General features: G+C 45.5%; 1 protein-coding gene across 1 annotated transcript in view; it reads right to left on the reverse strand.

The window, feature by feature from the left end:
• Positions 1–18,495, reverse strand: part of TMPRSS15 (transmembrane serine protease 15) — a 236,808-nt gene that overhangs the window by 101,228 nt on the left and 117,085 nt on the right. The window contains exons 13-14 of the mRNA XM_083170669.1: positions 18,287–18,376; positions 14,249–14,374 (exon numbers count right to left, since the gene is read on the reverse strand). Of these exons, the coding sequence (XP_083026795.1) occupies positions 14,249–14,374; positions 18,287–18,376 (216 nt within the window). The remainder of the gene's footprint in view (positions 1–14,248; positions 14,375–18,286; positions 18,377–18,495) is intronic.

The raw sequence follows: 18,495 nt of genomic DNA on the forward strand, positions 1-18,495 counted from the left end.
TACTGGCCATCGTAATAAAAATAATTACGCGTCAGCACCATTTCCAGAAGGTGACAAAAAAATTCCACCGATGGCCCTTTGTAATAACTACTGGAAGAGATAAGCTTCCGTGTAGCGGCAACACCTTCTGCGTGAGGAATACAGGTATAAAGAGAACTCACATCAATGCTACTTAAAACACAATTCTCTGGAACGTCAGGAAGTTTTTGTAAAGCCAGCAATAGTGCTGTGGTGTCCTGCAGACTATAACTGGAGTTTTGCACTACCGGCTGCAGGTAAACATCAAGGTACTCTGACACCACCTGGAAAATGGACCCCCTGGCAGATATGATGGGTCTACCAGGGGGACATTGCAGGTTTTTATGTACCTTTGGAAGTGTATAAAGTACAGGTTTTTTAGGGAAATCACATGTAAGTATTTTCAGTACTTTATCGGTAATCACACCGGCTGTGTAAGCACTATTGAGATACTGATCTAACTCACGTTTAAAAACGATCGTAGGATCAGCATCCAATAATTTGTACGTGGCAGTATCACTGAGCTGTTTGGCGATTTCTACCTTGTAATCAGACAAATTTTGCACAACAATAGAACCGCCTTTGTCGGCGGCTCTAATAACAATATCCCTCCTGGAACTGAGCGATTGTAAGGCATTATATTGATTTTTATTTAAATTGGAATGTGAGCCCAATTTGCCGGCATCAGTCACAGACTTATCAATAAGTCGTACACACGATTTGATAGAAGCACTCGCAGAAGGAGGATCAAATTGTGATTTAGGAGCCAATTTGTAAAGTTCCGGGGGTAAAGTGTCCTTTACAGCAGTAGATTTATGTGTCCCAAAGAATTCTTGAACTTTCAACTGACGGTTGAGTTTATGTGTTTCAACCTTCCAAGTAAATGGATCGAATCTGGTCGTGGGTACAAAACTAAGACCCTTTTGCAGAACTTCATATTCCTCATTCGTGAGGGGAGTTGAGGACAAGTTAAAGACTACTTTCTGTTGCGACTCGGGGGTTTGCCTGACTTGTTTGCGTTGCCATTGCCCCCCTCTTCTATTGGGTCGCCGTCTTCTATCCGTTGTGCCCGGGTTCGTATCCCTAAAGGGACAAACGGTTTCCTGGGTCTCCCACGGCCCCGGCCCCGTCGTTCACTGTCACTAGCAGAGGCTGCAGAGTCATTAGAGGAATCTGCCGGCATGCCGCGTCTGAATCTGCGGCGAGCAGGATACGTTCTCTCATTGGAGGATCCTGTGAGCCAGCTGTACACATTCTGAGATTCATAATCTGCAATCACTTTCATGTATTTTTCACGTTTATATTTAATCAGATCTTTTTTGTAAGTATCCAGTTGTTGTTGCAATTTTTGTAGCCAATCCTCAGAGTGGTCATCAACCAAAGTTTGCTGGTGCAGTGCTTCAAATTGTGTAATTTTGTCCTTAGTAGCACTGAGTTCTTTTTTGGTTTCTTCAATAACTAATAATAATAAATCAAAAGAACATTTATTAAGGATGGCACACCACTTTTTGCAAAATTGTACATTGTGCCTGCCAATGGTCGGCACATTCTTAATGCGGAAACCGCGTGGAATACGTTTCTCTGTGAAATATTCTGAAAGTGTTGCGCCGTGGTAATAGAAATCCACTTCTCTGCGCTTTAGTCGAACAAGGTCCCGATACAGCTCTGCTGGTGGGGAGTTAGCTGCAATGGAAAATACTTTATCTTTGTAGATGATGTCATTTGCCTCTACATCCGAATAGGAATGGAGGTCTCCAGCATCCAATACCACGCGTTCAAACGTGTTTTCTGTCATAATGCTGTAAAGATAGTCCAAATAGACTTGTAATCAGGGAATAATCCCAAGTGAACCTGCTGTCCAAACATATTCTATATGTCTTTGTATCATTTTTGTATTGGCACATTATTGCCTTGTTCATTTTTACTGAAATGCTTGTTATTTCTGTCCTTTAGCTTGTATGTTTCCATGGTGACGGGTGCACACTGGGTGACGTCATCATGAGTAGCCGACGTGGCCACGCTGCCGCACGGCTCCTGCAGACGCTGAGGTGTGGGTGTTAGAGCACTTAAATGGTGAGTTATTGTTTTATTCTTGTTGTATCGCCCTGACGAAAATGCACCAGCATTGAAACGTTGGCAAAGTCCTGGCTGTGTGTCGCGTATTTATTTATCCTGAGTGCCGCCTGCAAACCTGTGTTGTATTGGGAGACATCGTGCATGTAGTCCTATATTTAGGAAGGCAACGGGAACAGTAACCTGCAAATGTGTCAGTGAGTGCCAGAACAAATTGGTTGTTTATATTTGCGTGCTTACTACTAAAGCATCGTGAAGATTCAGGCACCCTGTGATTTACCGTCTTTTCTCATTCCGTGGCGTCTGTGGTGTTCCTGTCTGTTTGGACAGCAGGTTCACTTGGGATTATTCCCTGATTACAAGTCTATTTGGACTATCTTTACAGCATTATGACAGAAAACACGTTTGAACGCGTGGTATTGGATGCTGGAGACCTCCATTCCTATTCGGATGTAGAGGCAAATGACATCATCTACAAAGATAAAGTATTTTCCATTGCAGCTAACTCCCCACCAGCAGAGCTGTATCGGGACCTTGTTCGACTAAAGCGCAGAGAAGTGGATTTCTATTACCACGGCGCAACACTTTCAGAATATTTCACAGAGAAACGTATTCCACGCGGTTTCCGCATTAAGAATGTGCCGACCATTGGCAGGCACAATGTACAATTTTGCAAAAAGTGGTGTGCCATCCTTAATAAATGTTCTTTTGATTTATTATTATTAGTTATTGAAGAAACCAAAAAAGAACTCAGTGCTACTAAGGACAAAATTACACAATTTGAAGCACTGCACCAGCAAACTTTGGTTGATGACCACTCTGAGGATTGGCTACAAAAATTGCAACAACAACTGGATACTTACAAAAAAGATCTGATTAAATATAAACGTGAAAAATACATGAAAGTGATTGCAGATTATGAATCTCAGAATGTGTACAGCTGGCTCACAGGATCCTCCAATGAGAGAACGTATCCTGCTCGCCGCAGATTCAGACGCGGCATGCCGGCAGATTCCTCTAATGACTCTGCAGCCTCTGCTAGTGACAGTGAACGACGGGGCCGGGGCCGTGGGAGACCCAGGAAACCGTTTGTCCCTTTAGGGATACGAACCCGGGCACAACGGATAGAAGACGGCGACCCAATAGAAGAGGGGGGCAATGGCAACGCAAACAAGTCAGGCAAACCCCCGAGTCGCAACAGAAAGTAGTCTTTAACTTGTCCTCAACTCCCCTCACGAATGAGGAATATGAAGTTCTGCAAAAGGGTCTTAGTTTTGTACCCACGACCAGATTCGATCCATTTACTTGGAAGGTTGAAACACATAAACTCAACCGTCAGTTGAAAGTTCAAGAATTCTTTGGGACACATAAATCTACTGCTGTAAAGGACACTTTACCCCCGGAACTTTACAAATTGGCTCCTAAATCACAATTTGATCCTCCTTCTGCGAGTGCTTCTATCAAATCGTGTGTACGACTTATTGATAAGTCTGTGACTGATGCCGGCAAATTGGGCTCACATTCCAATTTAAATAAAAATCAATATAATGCCTTACAATCGCTCAGTTCCAGGAGGGATATTGTTATTAGAGCCGCCGACAAAGGCGGTTCTATTGTTGTGCAAAATTTGTCTGATTACAAGGTAGAAATCGCCAAACAGCTCAGTGATACTGCCACGTACAAATTATTGGATGCTGATCCTACGATCGTTTTTAAACGTGAGTTAGATCAGTATCTCAATAGTGCTTACACAGCCGGTGTGATTACCGATAAAGTACTGAAAATACTTACATGTGATTTCCCTAAAAAACCTGTACTTTATACACTTCCAAAGGTACATAAAAACCTGCAATGTCCCCCTGGTAGACCCATCATATCTGCCAGGGGGTCCATTTTCCAGGTGGTGTCAGAGTACCTTGATGTTTACCTGCAGCCGGTAGTGCAAAACTCCAGTTATAGTCTGCAGGACACCACAGCACTATTGCTGGCTTTACAAAAACTTCCTGACGTTCCAGAGAATTGTGTTTTAAGTAGCATTGATGTGAGTTCTCTTTATACCTGTATTCCTCACGCAGAAGGTGTTGCCGCTACACGGAAGCTTATCTCTTCCAGTAGTTATTACAAAGGGCCATCGGTGGAATTTTTTTGTCACCTTCTGGAAATGGTGCTGACGCGTAATTATTTTTATTACGATGGCCAGTACTATCTCCAGACGGCGGGCTGTGCGATGGGGTCCTCCGTGGCCCCATCGTACGCGAACGCCTACATGATGGCAGTAGAACAGCAAATTTTCTTTACTGATCCTATCATCTGTAGCGGCATTTTTTATTATGCTCGCTACATAGATGATATGCTTCTTTTATGGAGCGGCACCCCTGACGCGTTGATGGAAGTTATCAACAAACAGAATAACAGCAATAGCCCAGTGAAACTCACACACTGTTGGTCTTTCTCCACTATTGATTTCCTTGACGTGCGTATTAGCCTGACAGAAGGTAATCTTCACACTTCGCTTTTTGTAAAAACCACGGACCGTAATATGTTGTTGAGCCCGACCAGTTTCCATCCAGCTGCAGTGATCAAAGGGCTTCCTTATTCACAACTATTGCGAGTCCGTCGTATTTGCAGTGACCCTACAGACTGTGAAATCCAAATGGATTTAATGATCTCCAAATTTATCGATAGAGGTTATGATCGCCAACAATTAATGTCCACCAAGCAAAAAGTCATGGCAATCCCTCGTTCTAAAACCCTTAAACGTAGATCCAAGTCTACCTCTAAAAACAAATTATTCTGGCCCAATAAGTATAACACCAACAGCATTATTGCTAAAAATGCAGTCAAACAATATTGGCCCATTGTATCGGAGGACACTGAGCTACCTGGTCTGCATAACAAAAAGCTGATTACCAGTTATTCACGTGGGCGCAATCTTCGTGACTACCTGGTACACAGTGACATAACGGATTTTGATAGAATTAATGTCACTCCGTTCTTTGGGGCTCCAAAGAAGGGGTGTGTTAAATGTACTGGATGCACCACCTGCGGGTATATGGCAGTTGGTGATTTTATCAAACATCCCACTACCAACAGAAAGTTCAACATCAATTTTCGTTTAACGTGTTCTACCGAGTTCGTTGTATACGTTTTAATCTGCCCGTGTGGCAAGTACTATGTCGGGAAAACCGACTGCCAGTTCAAGATACGCATGGCACAACATCGCCAGGCGATCAGAGCAGCAGTGCTGAAAGGTGACAGCGAACAGCCTGTCGCCCGGCACTATGCGCTGATGGGACACTCACCCACCGCGCTTAAACACAAAATCATTGACCATGTCCCCCCACTATCTAGGGGAGGCAATCGGTCTAAACTGCTCCTCCAACGGGAATCAAGGTGGATCTTTTTACTTAATACACTCAGCCCCAATGGCTTGAACGAATCCTTAGGTCTTAACTGCTTCCTTTAATGCATTAACATATTCTATATGTCTTTGTATCATTTTTGTATTGGCACATTATTGCCTTGTTCATTTTTACTGAAATGCTTGTTATTTCTGTCCTTTAGCTTGTATGTTTCCATGGTGACGGGTGCACACTGGGTGACGTCATCATGAGTAGCCGACGTGGCCACGCTGCCGCACGGCTCCTGCAGACGCTGAGGTGTGGGTGTTAGAGCACTTAAATGGTGAGTTATTGTTTTATTCTTGTTGTATCGCCCTGACGAAAATGCACCAGCATTGAAACGTTGGCAAAGTCCTGGCTGTGTGTCGCGTATTTATTTATCCTGAGTGCCGCCTGCAAACCTGTGTTGTATTGGGAGACATCGTGCATGTAGTCCTATATTTAGGAAGGCAACGGGAACAGTAACCTGCAAATGTGTCAGTGAGTGCCAGAACAAATTGGTTGTTTATATATATATATATATATATATATATATATATATACATATACAGGGCTGGCACCACCACTAGGCAGCTTCAGGCATTTGCCTAGGGCACCGGCCACTTGAGGGCAGTACTGAGCTGCAGCAAGCAGCCACCCGTCACAGGAGGAAAGATCCCGCCCGAGGAGCAGGAAGAAGAAGGCATAATCCATCCTAGCGTCAGGGAGCCGGTAAGCCGTCGCCTCCCTACCTTGACTGGCATTTTATTGCCACACCCCCTCCCACCCCCATGCAAGGCATGGAGCGGGTGAGCGGCGGGGTGCCGCCCCCACCTGGGGAGCTGAGATGCCTTGCACCAGCCCTGTATGTATATATATATATATTATGCAGGGGCTTGGCAGATGGGCGGATCCTCTGTTCCGTTCCACCACGCTGAATCCCCTGTATGTGTTCATCTATAAAGGTATGTCTCATTCACTGTATGCTTATCCTGATGACAAATGGAATACATTTGAAACGTTGTTTACCGAGTGATTATTTGATTGCTGTTTTCGCCGTGCGAGTGCCGCACCTACTTGCATTAATAGAATCGAAAGCTTACCTGAGCTTGAGATTAGATAAGCACCCTGTTTTTGTATGAAGAATTAGTTAGCTGATAGTTTATTGGTGTTTCAGTCAGGGAAAGCTATTGGTTAGAGGTAGAGCAGCCAGCCAGTGATAGCAGAGCAGGGGGAGGGGCTTAGGAGTTTATTTAAGAGCTGGCTGAGGTAAATTATTCCTCTTGCTGAATTTTCGGATTCCTGGAGACTGCTGTTCCCTGGAGTCTGATAAGGCTAAGTGCTTCTTTATTTTATTATTTCTCTATTATTCAACCTTTTATTCCTTTCCTGGTTTGTCCCTAATCTTACAACTTCTTTTTCAAGCTTTTCCTAATTATTTCTGACAACTTTTCTGTCAGGGTGCGCTGTCACAGTGCGGCCTGTTGGCGCCTTGCGGCCTTATAGCTGCGCAGGTTTGCGTTGGGTAGTGTAGGTATATATTTTTCTGTAGGTAGGGTGATGTCGCGTCCTTGTCGAGGTGCTTCCCCTCCCCGGCGTCTGGCTGAGGCGGCAAGGCCGTTACTGGCAGCCGCGTCATCGCAGGCGGCTAGGGGAGCGCGCATGGCGGCGGCAGCGGCGGGGGGTTCGCGCCCAGCCCCAGCTCCCGCAAGTACTTCAGCGGGGGTTAGAGGGAGGGCGAGTGGGCGCAGTGCATCGGCTGGGCGGGCGGCTGCTCGCTCGGCCGGCGGGCATGACGCGGTAATGGCGGCCGCACCTGTGGCGTCGCTGGGCGCGGCTCCCTCGCCGTCTGGCTTACAGGCCTGGCTGGCTAGGGGGGTGCAGGGCAGCAGGGCGCCCAGCAGGGAAGGTAGCCCACAATTAAGGGGAGATATATCTGTGAGTGGGGGTACAGAGGTGGCGGTTAGCCCCGCCCCCTTATCCCCGGCGGACATTTTGTCCACTGTGGACTACAATGCAGCAAGGGGCATTCTCACAGCCTCAGGGGCTGGAGATATGCAGCAGCAGGTTCAAGCAGTGAACCTGTCCCCTGCGCGCAGCCAGGCAGAGGTTAGAGTATGCGACTGGCAGTCTCCTCATTCGGGGAGGGGAACTTTTTCTCCCATGGTGAGGGTCAGGTCCTCCCCATTAGCTGTATTTGCACAGCCACAGGCTACCCCGGTATTAGGGCAGGGACCGATGCCAGTCGCTCCTCCCACAGGGCCCCAGGGGTTTAGTGGGGTTCCAATTAATCAACCGTCAGTACAGGCTGTTCAGTTTGGGAGCTGGTCCCCGTATTTTAATACGGCTACGGTCCAGCAAGGCATGCAGGGTCAGTTGTTGGGTGGCCCTCAGTGGTGCAATCCGCAGCAGATAGTGTACCAGCCCCCGGGTCAGACATGGAGGGGCGTGGGCCCCAGTATGCAAGGGCAGCAGCTATGGGTAAATTCGGGCTATGCTCAGGTACCTGTGGGTTTTTATGGGGGTAGCGGGCAGCAAGGTGTGCCCATTAGGGGTCAGCAGGGCGTTTACCAATTTCCACCCCCTCCCCCAACCCATTCTATAGGGGCTAGGCCTCCTAGTCCGGCAGCGGCGGCGCAGCAAGTGGTGCAGGGCAATGAGCAGAATGGGGGAGCGCCAGGGAGCGGAGAGGTGCCGGCGTCAAGTGTAGTAAGGGAGAATGTGGTTAACACTGCCTCTGTCAGCATTCCTTTGCAGGTTGTTTCGGCCGGACCGGGTAGTGTTTCAGAGGCTTTGGAGTCAGCGAGTCAAGTCGCGGTGGGCGCACCGTGCGACGCGGGACCATCAGTCGCTGCAGAAGAGCAGGCGGGGCCTTCGTCAGCGGGAGCAGGTGAGAAGGCGCAAGCGGCGCAGCTTTACGTGGCAGGTTCTCATTCTGACAGCTCTACTGATTCATCCAGCTCGGATTGTAGGCTGCGTAAGCTCATGAAGTATTTTGCGCAGAAGATTAGAGGGTAGAAGAAGGAGACAGGAGGTTCTAGGTGTGTAGCCAGTAGTGCAGCCAGGGTAGGCCCAGATGCTTCAGGTGATGCGGTTCACTGCTCTAATACGGCTATTTTTGGATGCGGCAAAGGCTAAGGGCCCGGCTGCCGAGGATGCCAGGAGGTCATACGCTAACTGGTTGGCGGGGGCTTACATATTTGCTGCATGTTACACGGAGTCTAGACCTGCGGAGCATTTAAACATGTTTAAATACTTCCATTTAATACATAGCATGTATGTGTCAGGTAAGCTGAATGCAGGGAGGCAGTATGATGAGCTGTTTAGGAAAAAGCAGGATGGGTTGAAGGTTTATAGTTTTGGTTACAAAGATGTGGAGGTGTGGCTGGAAGTTAACCAGCAGACGAGGGGCTTGTTCGAGTCGGGTGCAGTAAGAAAGCAGCCTTTTCTTAGTAGACCCGGATACAATGTACCCGGGAAAGGAAAGTGCTACGCATTTAACAATACACAGTGCGCCAGAGGAGCAGCTTGCAGATACAGGCAGGTATGCTTGCTCTGCGGAGGGGGTCATCCAGCAAAAGATTGTTCAAGGGGAGGGCAAGCAGCTGGAAGAGGGGAGGCTAGACCCAACGTTAGGCAAAGCGGAATCTCCAATTAGGGTTAAGGAGTTAGAGAAGTGGTTGAAGCTCTATCCTCTTAGGGAGGAGGCAGCCTTTTTTATTAGACGGTTTTTCATTGGGTTTTCGTTTACCAATAGTGGATAGGGTGATGGCATCAGCAGCTAGGAATTTAAAGTCGGCTAGAGATTTTCCAGAGGTGGTCGAGAAAAAGGTGGAGAGCGAAGTGAAGTTGGGCAGGATGGTAGGGCCTTTCGAGGAGCCACCAATAGCGGGCCTATGCATCTCTCCGCTAGGGGTGGTTCCTAAGAGGGAGCCGGGGAAGTATAGGTTAATACAACACCTATCTTACCCGGAAGGGGGATCAGTGAATGAAGCGTTAGATCAAAGGGTTTGTAGCGTGAGCTATGAATTATTTGATCAAGCGTTGGTCCTAGTGCGGAGTTATGGGCAGGGAGCCCTTATGGCTAAAGTGGATATAGAATCCGCGTTCAGGATCTTGCCATTACACCCGGATTCTTTTAGGTATATGGGTTTTAAGTTAGGGGGCAGATATTATATTGATAGATGTTTACCAATGGGTCGTTCGGTTTCTTGTTCTTTCTTTGAGTGTTTCAGCACTTTCTTGCAGTGGTGCATGCGGGGTGTAAGCAGCAGGGAGTGACTCATTATCTTGATGACTTTTTGCTAATAGGTCCTGCGGGTACAGAGGTGTGTGCAGAGTTGCTTTTTTCAACGAAGGCCTTATTTAAGGTTTTAGGTGTGCCCATAGCGGGGGAAAAAACAGAAGGCCCAACTGAAAAGATATCTTATTTGGGTATTGAAATAGATACGCGAAAGGGGATGTGCAGGTTTCCAAGGGACAAAGTGGATAGGTTGAAAGAGCAGTTAGAGTCATTTTTAGGGGTTAAGAGGGGGGCGGGTCTTGTTGAGGCAGTTGCAGTCATTGTTAGGTTTGATGAATTTTGCCTGTAGGGTTATTCCTATGGGGCGGGTTTTTTGTAGAAGACTGGAAAGGGCCACAGTAGGGGCTAAAAAGCCCCATCATCTAGTCAGAATTTCGGGGGAATTGAAAGAGGATTTGAGGGTGTGGCTTTGCTTTGTGCAGGATTTTAATGGGGTCAGGATTTGGCAGAGGCCGGTGAAGAATGAGGAATTGCAGTTGTTTACAGATGCATCAGGAGCAAAGGGATTCGGAGCATATTTTAAGGGGCATTGGTGTGCAGAATCGTGGCCGGATTCGTGGAGGTTGAAGGGGTTTACGGGCAATTTATTACTTTTGGAATAGTTCCCAATTATTGTAGCTGTAGAATTGTGGGCGGGGCAGATCTCAAATAATAGCATTGTCTTTTGGTGTGACAACTTAGGGGTCGTTCACTCGATCAATAACCAGAGGTCAGTTTGCACGGAGGTAATGCGCTTGCTTAGACATCTTATTTTGCGTTGTTTGCAGGAAAACATTTCCTTTACTGCTAGGCATGTTCCAGGGGTGAGAAAAGAGATTGCAGATGCTTTATCTAGATTTCAATGGGATAGATTTAGGAGGTTGGCACCAGCAGCAGATGCAGAGGGAGTGATTTGTCCTGTTCATTTATGGCAAATCATAGAGCCGGCATTGAAGGTTTAGCTCTGAAGGCATTGGCATCAGGTACGCTGAGAACGTATTCAGCGGCTTGGAACGAATGGTCGGTTTTTTCTGCAAGGTTAGGTGAGGGTAAGTGTCAAGAGGAGGCCGTGTTGGATTTTGTTTGGTCATGTCATGAAGAAGGAAGGTCTAGAGCTGCAATGTCAGGTATTTTAGCAGGGATTGCTTATTTTTCAAAACTAAAGGGACTAAAGGACCCAACTTAATCTTTCCTGTTGTCCAGGGCATTGAAGGGTTGGGCGAAGGAGCAAAAGGGGGTAGGGGATTTGAGAAGGCCAATAGATCCGGGTCTGCTTCAGGACCTAGTTAAAGCAGTATCGGGAATAGCGTTAGATGGTTTCGAGGCAGCCTTGTTCAGTTTAGCTTTTGTTTTAGCCTTTTTCGGGGCATTCAAGGTTGGGGAGTTAGTTGCTAGGAGTAAGGCGTGTTTGACATCAGGAATCTTGAAGGAGAATGAATAAAAGAAGACCTTATTTTAGTTAAGATTCAGAGGTCAAAAACAGACCAGCTGGGAAGAGGGCGGTGGATTTCTATAAAGGCAGAAGAGAAGAAGGAGATATGCCCAGTAGAAATGGCGAGGAAGTTTGAGTCGGTTAGGCCGATTGGGGGAGCTCAGTGGTTAGCACATAGGGACGGGACGCCGCTGACCAAATTTCAATTCTGTAGTGTGCTTAATAAGTGTTAAGTGGCTTTAGGTTTGCCGGAGGAGGAGTATGGGTCGCATTCTTTTAGAATAGGTGCGGCTACTTGCGCGGCAGCAGCAGGCGTTTCAGAAGAGGCGATAAAGCGCTTAGGGCGTTGGAAATCCACTGCATTTAAGTCTTACATTAGGGAAGATAGGTTATAAAGAGTGCGCTCCTGGCGAGTTTGTTCTTTAGGTAACCCAGGGCCATAAGCCGCCTGCCTTTTATCAAGGGGGATTGGATGGCGTTTCACTTTTTTCCTCTTAAAATCTGAGGTTTTGTGTTGTTCACATCCATCTGGGTCGCCTAAAAAACTGAGTTTACCTTTCCTTGGCTAGTTGCTTTAGCATAAGTTAATTAAGAATGAGTTCTAATGCTATTTTATATAATTTTGTTATAGGTTCGGCTGATGTGGTGGGTAGGGTGTGGATTGTGGGACATTCATACGTGTATTGGGCAGGAAAGCATGAGATTAGGTCAGGAAATAGTAAGGTGAGATGGATTGGAATTAGGGGTCTTTCCTGGTTTAGGATTTGGGACTTATTGTTGGCCTCAGAGAAAAAATGGGGTGTTCCTGATGTGCTAGTTATTCACGCCGGAGGCAATGACTTAGGGTCATGCAAGGGCGTTGAATTGATTATAGCAATAAAAAATGACCTCCAGGGCATGAGAGAAAGATGGCCAGACGTGAGATTGTGCTGGTCAGAAATAATTCCGAGGAGGGTATGGAGAGGGACACAAGGAGGAGCTGCTTTGGACAGGGTAAGGAGGAAGATTAATGCAGCCGTGTCCAAATTTATGTGGAGCTTTGGAGGTGTGGTGATCAGGCACCCAGGAATAAAATATGAGGCCGTGGAGCTCTATAGAGCAGATGGAGTACATTTGAATAGAGAAGGGATGAAGCTGTTTGTCACAGCCTTGCTGGGGGGTGCTAGATAGGGGAGGGTGTTTAGTTTAAAGTGGCGGACTTCGGCCTTCTTTGGCGGCCTTGTTTTGGCGGAGAGCATGGCTCCTCGGTTTAAAAGAGATTAGCGTGACAGAAATTGACTAGCATTTCCCTGTGACAGTGGCGAGTCGGTCACTACCTTAGGGGGGGACCAGGTCAACATCTGAGGGATGGGCAAAGGCTAGGCCAATTTAGGGGAAATGGAGCTACTCAGTAATGGTCACGCAGGGCGTGGTCGAGGCCACGCCCATTTATTTAGTTATTGCATAAGCTATTGCCGAGGGGCCATGCTGCTTGGCCACTTTTTGATTAATTAATTCAATCCAGCCATTCGATTTAATAAATTCTGGCTGTGAGCTTTATTTTCCAATTTATACAGTTGTCTGAGTCATTATTTATGTCTACGAGTCCAGTTATTTGTGTCCGAGTCTTTATTTCAATTGCGTCGTTTTCTGAGTAATAAAACATATGGGTGACTTAATAGAATCGAAAGCTTACCTGAGCTTGAGATTAGATAAGCACCCTGTTTTTGTATGAAGAATTAGTTAGCTGATAGTTTATTGGTGTTTCAGTCAGGGAAAGCTATTGGTTAGAGGTAGAGCAGCCAGCCAGTGATAGCAGAGCAGGGGGAGGGGCTTAGGAGTTTATTTAAGAGCTGGCTGAGGTAAATTATTCCTCTTGCTGAATTTTCGGATTCCCACCCACCCACCCGAAGTAAGAAAAAAATTTTTGGTGGTGTAAGTTCATGTTGAGGCTTGTAAAGGCTGAGGGCCTGGCAAGTAAGGAGCAAGAGGGTCAAGAGAGATTTGCAAAGGCTTAGGGCCTTGCAAGGAGGGAGAGCAAGGTGAAAAGGAGAAGTGCAAAGGCTTAGGGCCTTGCAGGTAAAGTGTGGAAGGCGGAGAGCATGGCTCCTCGGTTTAAAAGAGATTAGCGTGACAGAAATTGACTAGCATTTCCCTGTGACAGTGGCGAGTCGGTCACTACCTTAGGGGGGGACCAGGTCAACATCTGAGGGATGGGCAAAGGCTAGGCCAATTTAGGGGAAATGGAGCTACTCAGTAATGGTCACGCAGGGCGTGGTCGAGGCCACGCCCATTTATTTAGTTATTGCATAAGCTATTGCCGAGGGGCCATGCTGCTTGGCCACTTTTTGATTAATTAATTCAATCCAGCCATTCGATTTAATAAATTCTGGCTGTGAGCTTTATTTTCCAATTTATACAGTTGTCTGAGTCATTATTTATGTCTACGAGTCCAGTTATTTGTGTCCGAGTCTTTATTTCAATTGCGTCGTTTTCTGAGTAATAAAACATATGGGTGACTTATATATATATATATATATATATATATATATATATATATATATATATATACTGCATATCAAAGTATAGAAGTGATACTATACCGCTTTAGGACAGGAAATTTGTAAATATATAAACAATGGAAACATTTCTGATTAGTCTTCTTAGGTTAGTCTTTTAAACTTTATTCACTACTGGGACCTGCTAGGTCAAAAGGTGACGTAAACATGTCCATTCTCCCTTTTCCGATGCTATTACTTGCTGTGTTAACAGGCAATGCACCGCTAGACTTTCAGGTTATCTAGGAGCCTTATATCTTCTGAATGATAATTTTCCAACATGCCTCTTCTAAAGATTGAGCAAATCAAAGGAGCAGTGAACTCTGTGACCTGCTTTTTATGAGTTGAAGTTCATCCGCCAACTCTGCACTTCAGTGTCTGGAGGTTTCTTTCAGTTCTTCATCAGTGACAGCGTGAAACCTGGCTACTGACTGCTACTTTGCAATAATTCATAGAACTCACAAAAAATCTACTGTCTAAAACAAAGCTTTTGAAACCAAGATGTCAGCACAGAAGGGATACTTGCCCAGCAACAATGAATCTGGTCCTTTACCATCTCTTACTTCCACAACATCATATATATTCTCTAGATCAAACACCTGGAAATGCAGCTGGATATTGTGTCCTATAGCAGCGTTCAGATACCATATACCTAGGGGAAGAGAGAAAAATCATAGTAGTAAACTCTTAATAATAATATTATATAAAAGGTTGACGCCGCTCCTTACCTGCTGGAGCTCCATTCGGAACACCCAAACACTAATGTCGGGCCGGCTGTCGGGCTCGTTCTGCCAAGAAAAGCCGGAAATAGGCGAGCTCCCGGCCGGAGCTCGTCTTTTTCTGTTCTCAACTCGCGGCCACGCCCCTTTCTCGCCGCTCGTCGGCCGGGACATTGAATCCCGACCGCCGAGCTCAAGTCGACCAAAACGAGAACGGGACAGGGGCACGGCTGTCAAGCTTGCCTCTGAAATTTAATACCCCCCTAAACCCCCCATCATATACTACCCCTATATACACTGCACCCCCATCCTCTTACAAATTCTGCACCCCGCAACATTTACCGCCCATATGCATTTACTGCACCCCTACCCCACCATGTAGGGCGGACTATATAAAGAGCACCCCCCTCAGAGGCGTAACTCTGGGAGGCAATGGAGTCATCTGCCGCCGGGCTCCTGCTCCCAAGGGGGCACCTCTCCTTCCCTGCAAATTTGAACCGGTAATTCAAAGCCATTTTTAGGGCTTCTGTGGCTGACTTCCCCTCCTAGCAGGACCATACATGTCACAGTCTCTTTATTTTAAACATAATATACATAACATACATACACACATGCATACATACAGTATATTTATATAAAGGTGCTGTGTGTGTGGGGTGGAGGGGGGGCGCCAATATTTATCTTGCCACCGGGCAACTGGGATGAACTTATGCCACTGACCCCCCTCCTCGATATACTGCTGTCTCCATATACCGCATACTCTGCACCCCCTCCTCCATATACTATGCTTCAACACCAGGTAACTTGCCATCCTGGGATTTGGCTACAAGTTCCAGCAGTTACCAAGAAACAGATGGTAAAATATTTAAAAAATAATTTAAAAAATGGAAAAAAACGTGAAAAGTGCATGTCAACCATTTCAACGACCTTTTGTCTATGTCAACCTATTGCACATAACCCATGTGGTAATGGCCTAGACCAGGCATGTCCAAACTTTGGCCTTCCAGCTGTTGTGAAACTACATATCCCAGCATGCCTTGCCATAGTTTTAGTATTCCCTAATAGCAAAACTGGTGCAAGGCATGATGAGACAGCTGGGGGGCCATAATTTGGACATGCCTGACCTAGACACTGCTGACCTATCATCCGATGACATTCCGAACTTACAAAAACATCCTCCAATAAAAAATGATAAAAAAACCTGTAAACTAACAGCCCATATTGACGTTCTTATTAAGGATGTTATATTGCAGTAATCCAAATACAACAAGCTCTTTTGTCATTGGACAGTCTTTGGATACGAGCATAAATTCACTCATAGTGATGGAATGTTTAATGGCTTTCCAGGGCAGAACTAAAAATACATTTGAGAGAATTTGGAAGCCATGGATACTATTTAATTAGCTTTTCCAAAGTATCTTCTCTCATGCTGATCTGGAAAATGTATTACCAGAAGACTGTTTTGTAATTATATAATTCTGCACTCGGCTGCTATACCGAGAGACATATTTCAATATTTCAGTGTGTAAATGCTTTGGATTCTGCATGGTGTTTCAATGTTCTCAACTTTTTTCCCTTGAGCATCCAACTTTTTGATTTACATTTTAACTTGTAGCAAGCGAAGAAGCGTCTTGCGTTCCGTTTCAAAGCTATGCTATCATCAAAGTTTTGCATACTGTACTTCACAATTTTTTGAATGTATCTAATTTTGAGGAGGGTATTATCTCATGGAGAAGTTTTGTTTGTTTGTTTTTGTAAAATAAAAGGTTGCATTAAAGTTTCAATTTCAACAATTTATCACTGGATAAAGAAAGCTGGTACAGTATGTTGCCGAGAGCTCTAGGACATAAAGTAGAGGGCGTGATAAAGATATGGGTATTCTCTAAGTGCGCAAGTGCAGCTAGGATGAGTACTCAAAGGTGTTTTCTCTGCACCTTCACAAATTACAGGTAAATGACAAAGGTGAGGACCCTTCACCAGCACACCAAAATAACGAAAAAGAACCTCTCTTACACTTTCCAAAATGTCACAGGAGATGACTTAATGGTCATATATGTGGGTTTCCCTCCGTAATATACAGTATCAGATTTTGCAGGAACAATTAAAAAAGAATAGTTCAAACAAGTAGGTTATAGTGCCCGGGCAACCTGCAGCAAAAGGTCTCCAGTCAGCCAAAATGTCCACACAGCCATCAGACAGTTCACCAAGGGATCATACTCCGATGCGTTTCAGCCCGCTACGGGGTCCTTTTCAAGGCTCCTAGTTCAAACCAGGAACCTTGAAAAAGACCCCCGGAGCTGGTGAATCTACCTCCTGAGGAAGCGGCTGAGATTGTTAAAATCCCAGCTCATTAGTGGCATAACTAGATATTTGTAGGCCACATAGCAAAATTCTGTAAAGGGCTCTATGTACCGCTCAATGAAGAAAAATGTGTATAGCACATGTTACTTTGATAGGATAGGTGGTCCCCTTTTAAATGTACGCCCGATAGCAGCTGCACCCCCTGCACCTAAGCTAGTTACACCCTTGTAGCCCAGTATCTCTAGTACACTGTGAGTGGTGTTTTGCTGCATCTGCGATGCACATAACATTTTTTTAAGAGAAATAAGGTATGCTTCCCCTATCAGAGCATCTCATTCAAACTCGGCATTTCTCACTCTATGCAGCAATGGATTAACCCAGGGGTTCCCAATCTTTTTTGAATCCCCTAGAGTATCAGAATTTTTTTCATGGCACCTCTAGGCCAAACAAAAAAAAGCAGAGTAAATATAGCATTAAGTAGGTTGGGTTTATATGCCGGGTGTGGTATAGGGGTCCGACAGTCGGGATCCCGACAGTCATTATCCCGACTGGCTGGACCCAGACAGCATGGCGAGCGCAACAAAGCCCCTTGTGGGCTCGCTGCGCTCGCCACGCTGCGGGCACGGTGGCTCGCTAAGGGAGCCACCTATTCTATTCTCCATCTATGGGGGTCGTGGACCCCCATGAGGGAAAATAGCCGACGGCCGTCGGGAACCCGGCTGTCAGTGTTTTGACAGTCAGGATCCCGACGTCGGGTGAATGCCTGTAAGGCTCCCGACTGTCGGAACCCCGTCCGGCACCCTTATATCCCATCCTTCTGGTCAGTTATGTGGTAAAGGGCAGGATTTGCTTCTCTTTGTACACATTTTATGATTTGCAGCCACCAGCACTGGTTTTTCCCATAAAAAATGTACCATAAATAGTTTGAATTGGTCCTGGACCACCAACCTGGGGCACCCCTGCAAGTGTCCCGAGGCACCCCAGGGAGCCGTGGCACATAGTTTGGGAACCACTGGATTAGCCACTAGGCACGTGTACTGCCTAGTGGTATATGTGTACTTTAAGGTGCACTAGTACTGTGGGCATTGTGTATACGTGACACTACTGTGTGGCATACATGTAAAAGGAGTACTACTGTGTAGCCTAACATGAACACGTACATGTAAACCGTTCCAAATACCTTAAACACTGACAACTTCCATCTTCTCTTGGTGCAGTGTGTACAATAATTAATTTAATACAATTACATTTTATCATAAGGTATTTATGAGACTCGGATGAGTCATCCTAAAAAGAATTAGCAAAGTGTATTCTATTAATACTGAAGATTTGATACAATGAATAAAGATTTATTTATCTAGTTAAGTTCCTTAGAGTGCCACATCTAGTTGTGGATAAAGATAATGACTTTATTTTATAATTTGTTCCAAAAACCTAATCACCTGCAAAATGACTAATGCATATTTCTCCTTAAGGTTAATTAAATATTTGATATTTAAAACTAAAATGTAAAGGTTAACAGCTGCAAATTTCATATAACTTACATGAAGCGAGACTGGGATAGGACTGAGGGTAGTTCGGAGAGCTGAAGGTACTGTTTGCTTCCCACAATTCAGCAGGTCCTCCACAGTCCACTATAAAATGGATAAAATAAACAGTATAAGTAGTATAAGCGATGAATTCAATAAAAACAGTATATGACTGTCAGCATTTAAATCTACTGTAAAGCTCTACCATTGCACCAATAAAGTTT

The sequence above is a fragment of the Crinia signifera genome, chromosome 2 (assembly GCF_055691185.1).
Source record: "Crinia signifera chromosome 2, ASM5569118v1, whole genome shotgun sequence".
Taxonomy (NCBI): Eukaryota; Metazoa; Chordata; class Amphibia; order Anura; family Myobatrachidae; genus Crinia; species Crinia signifera.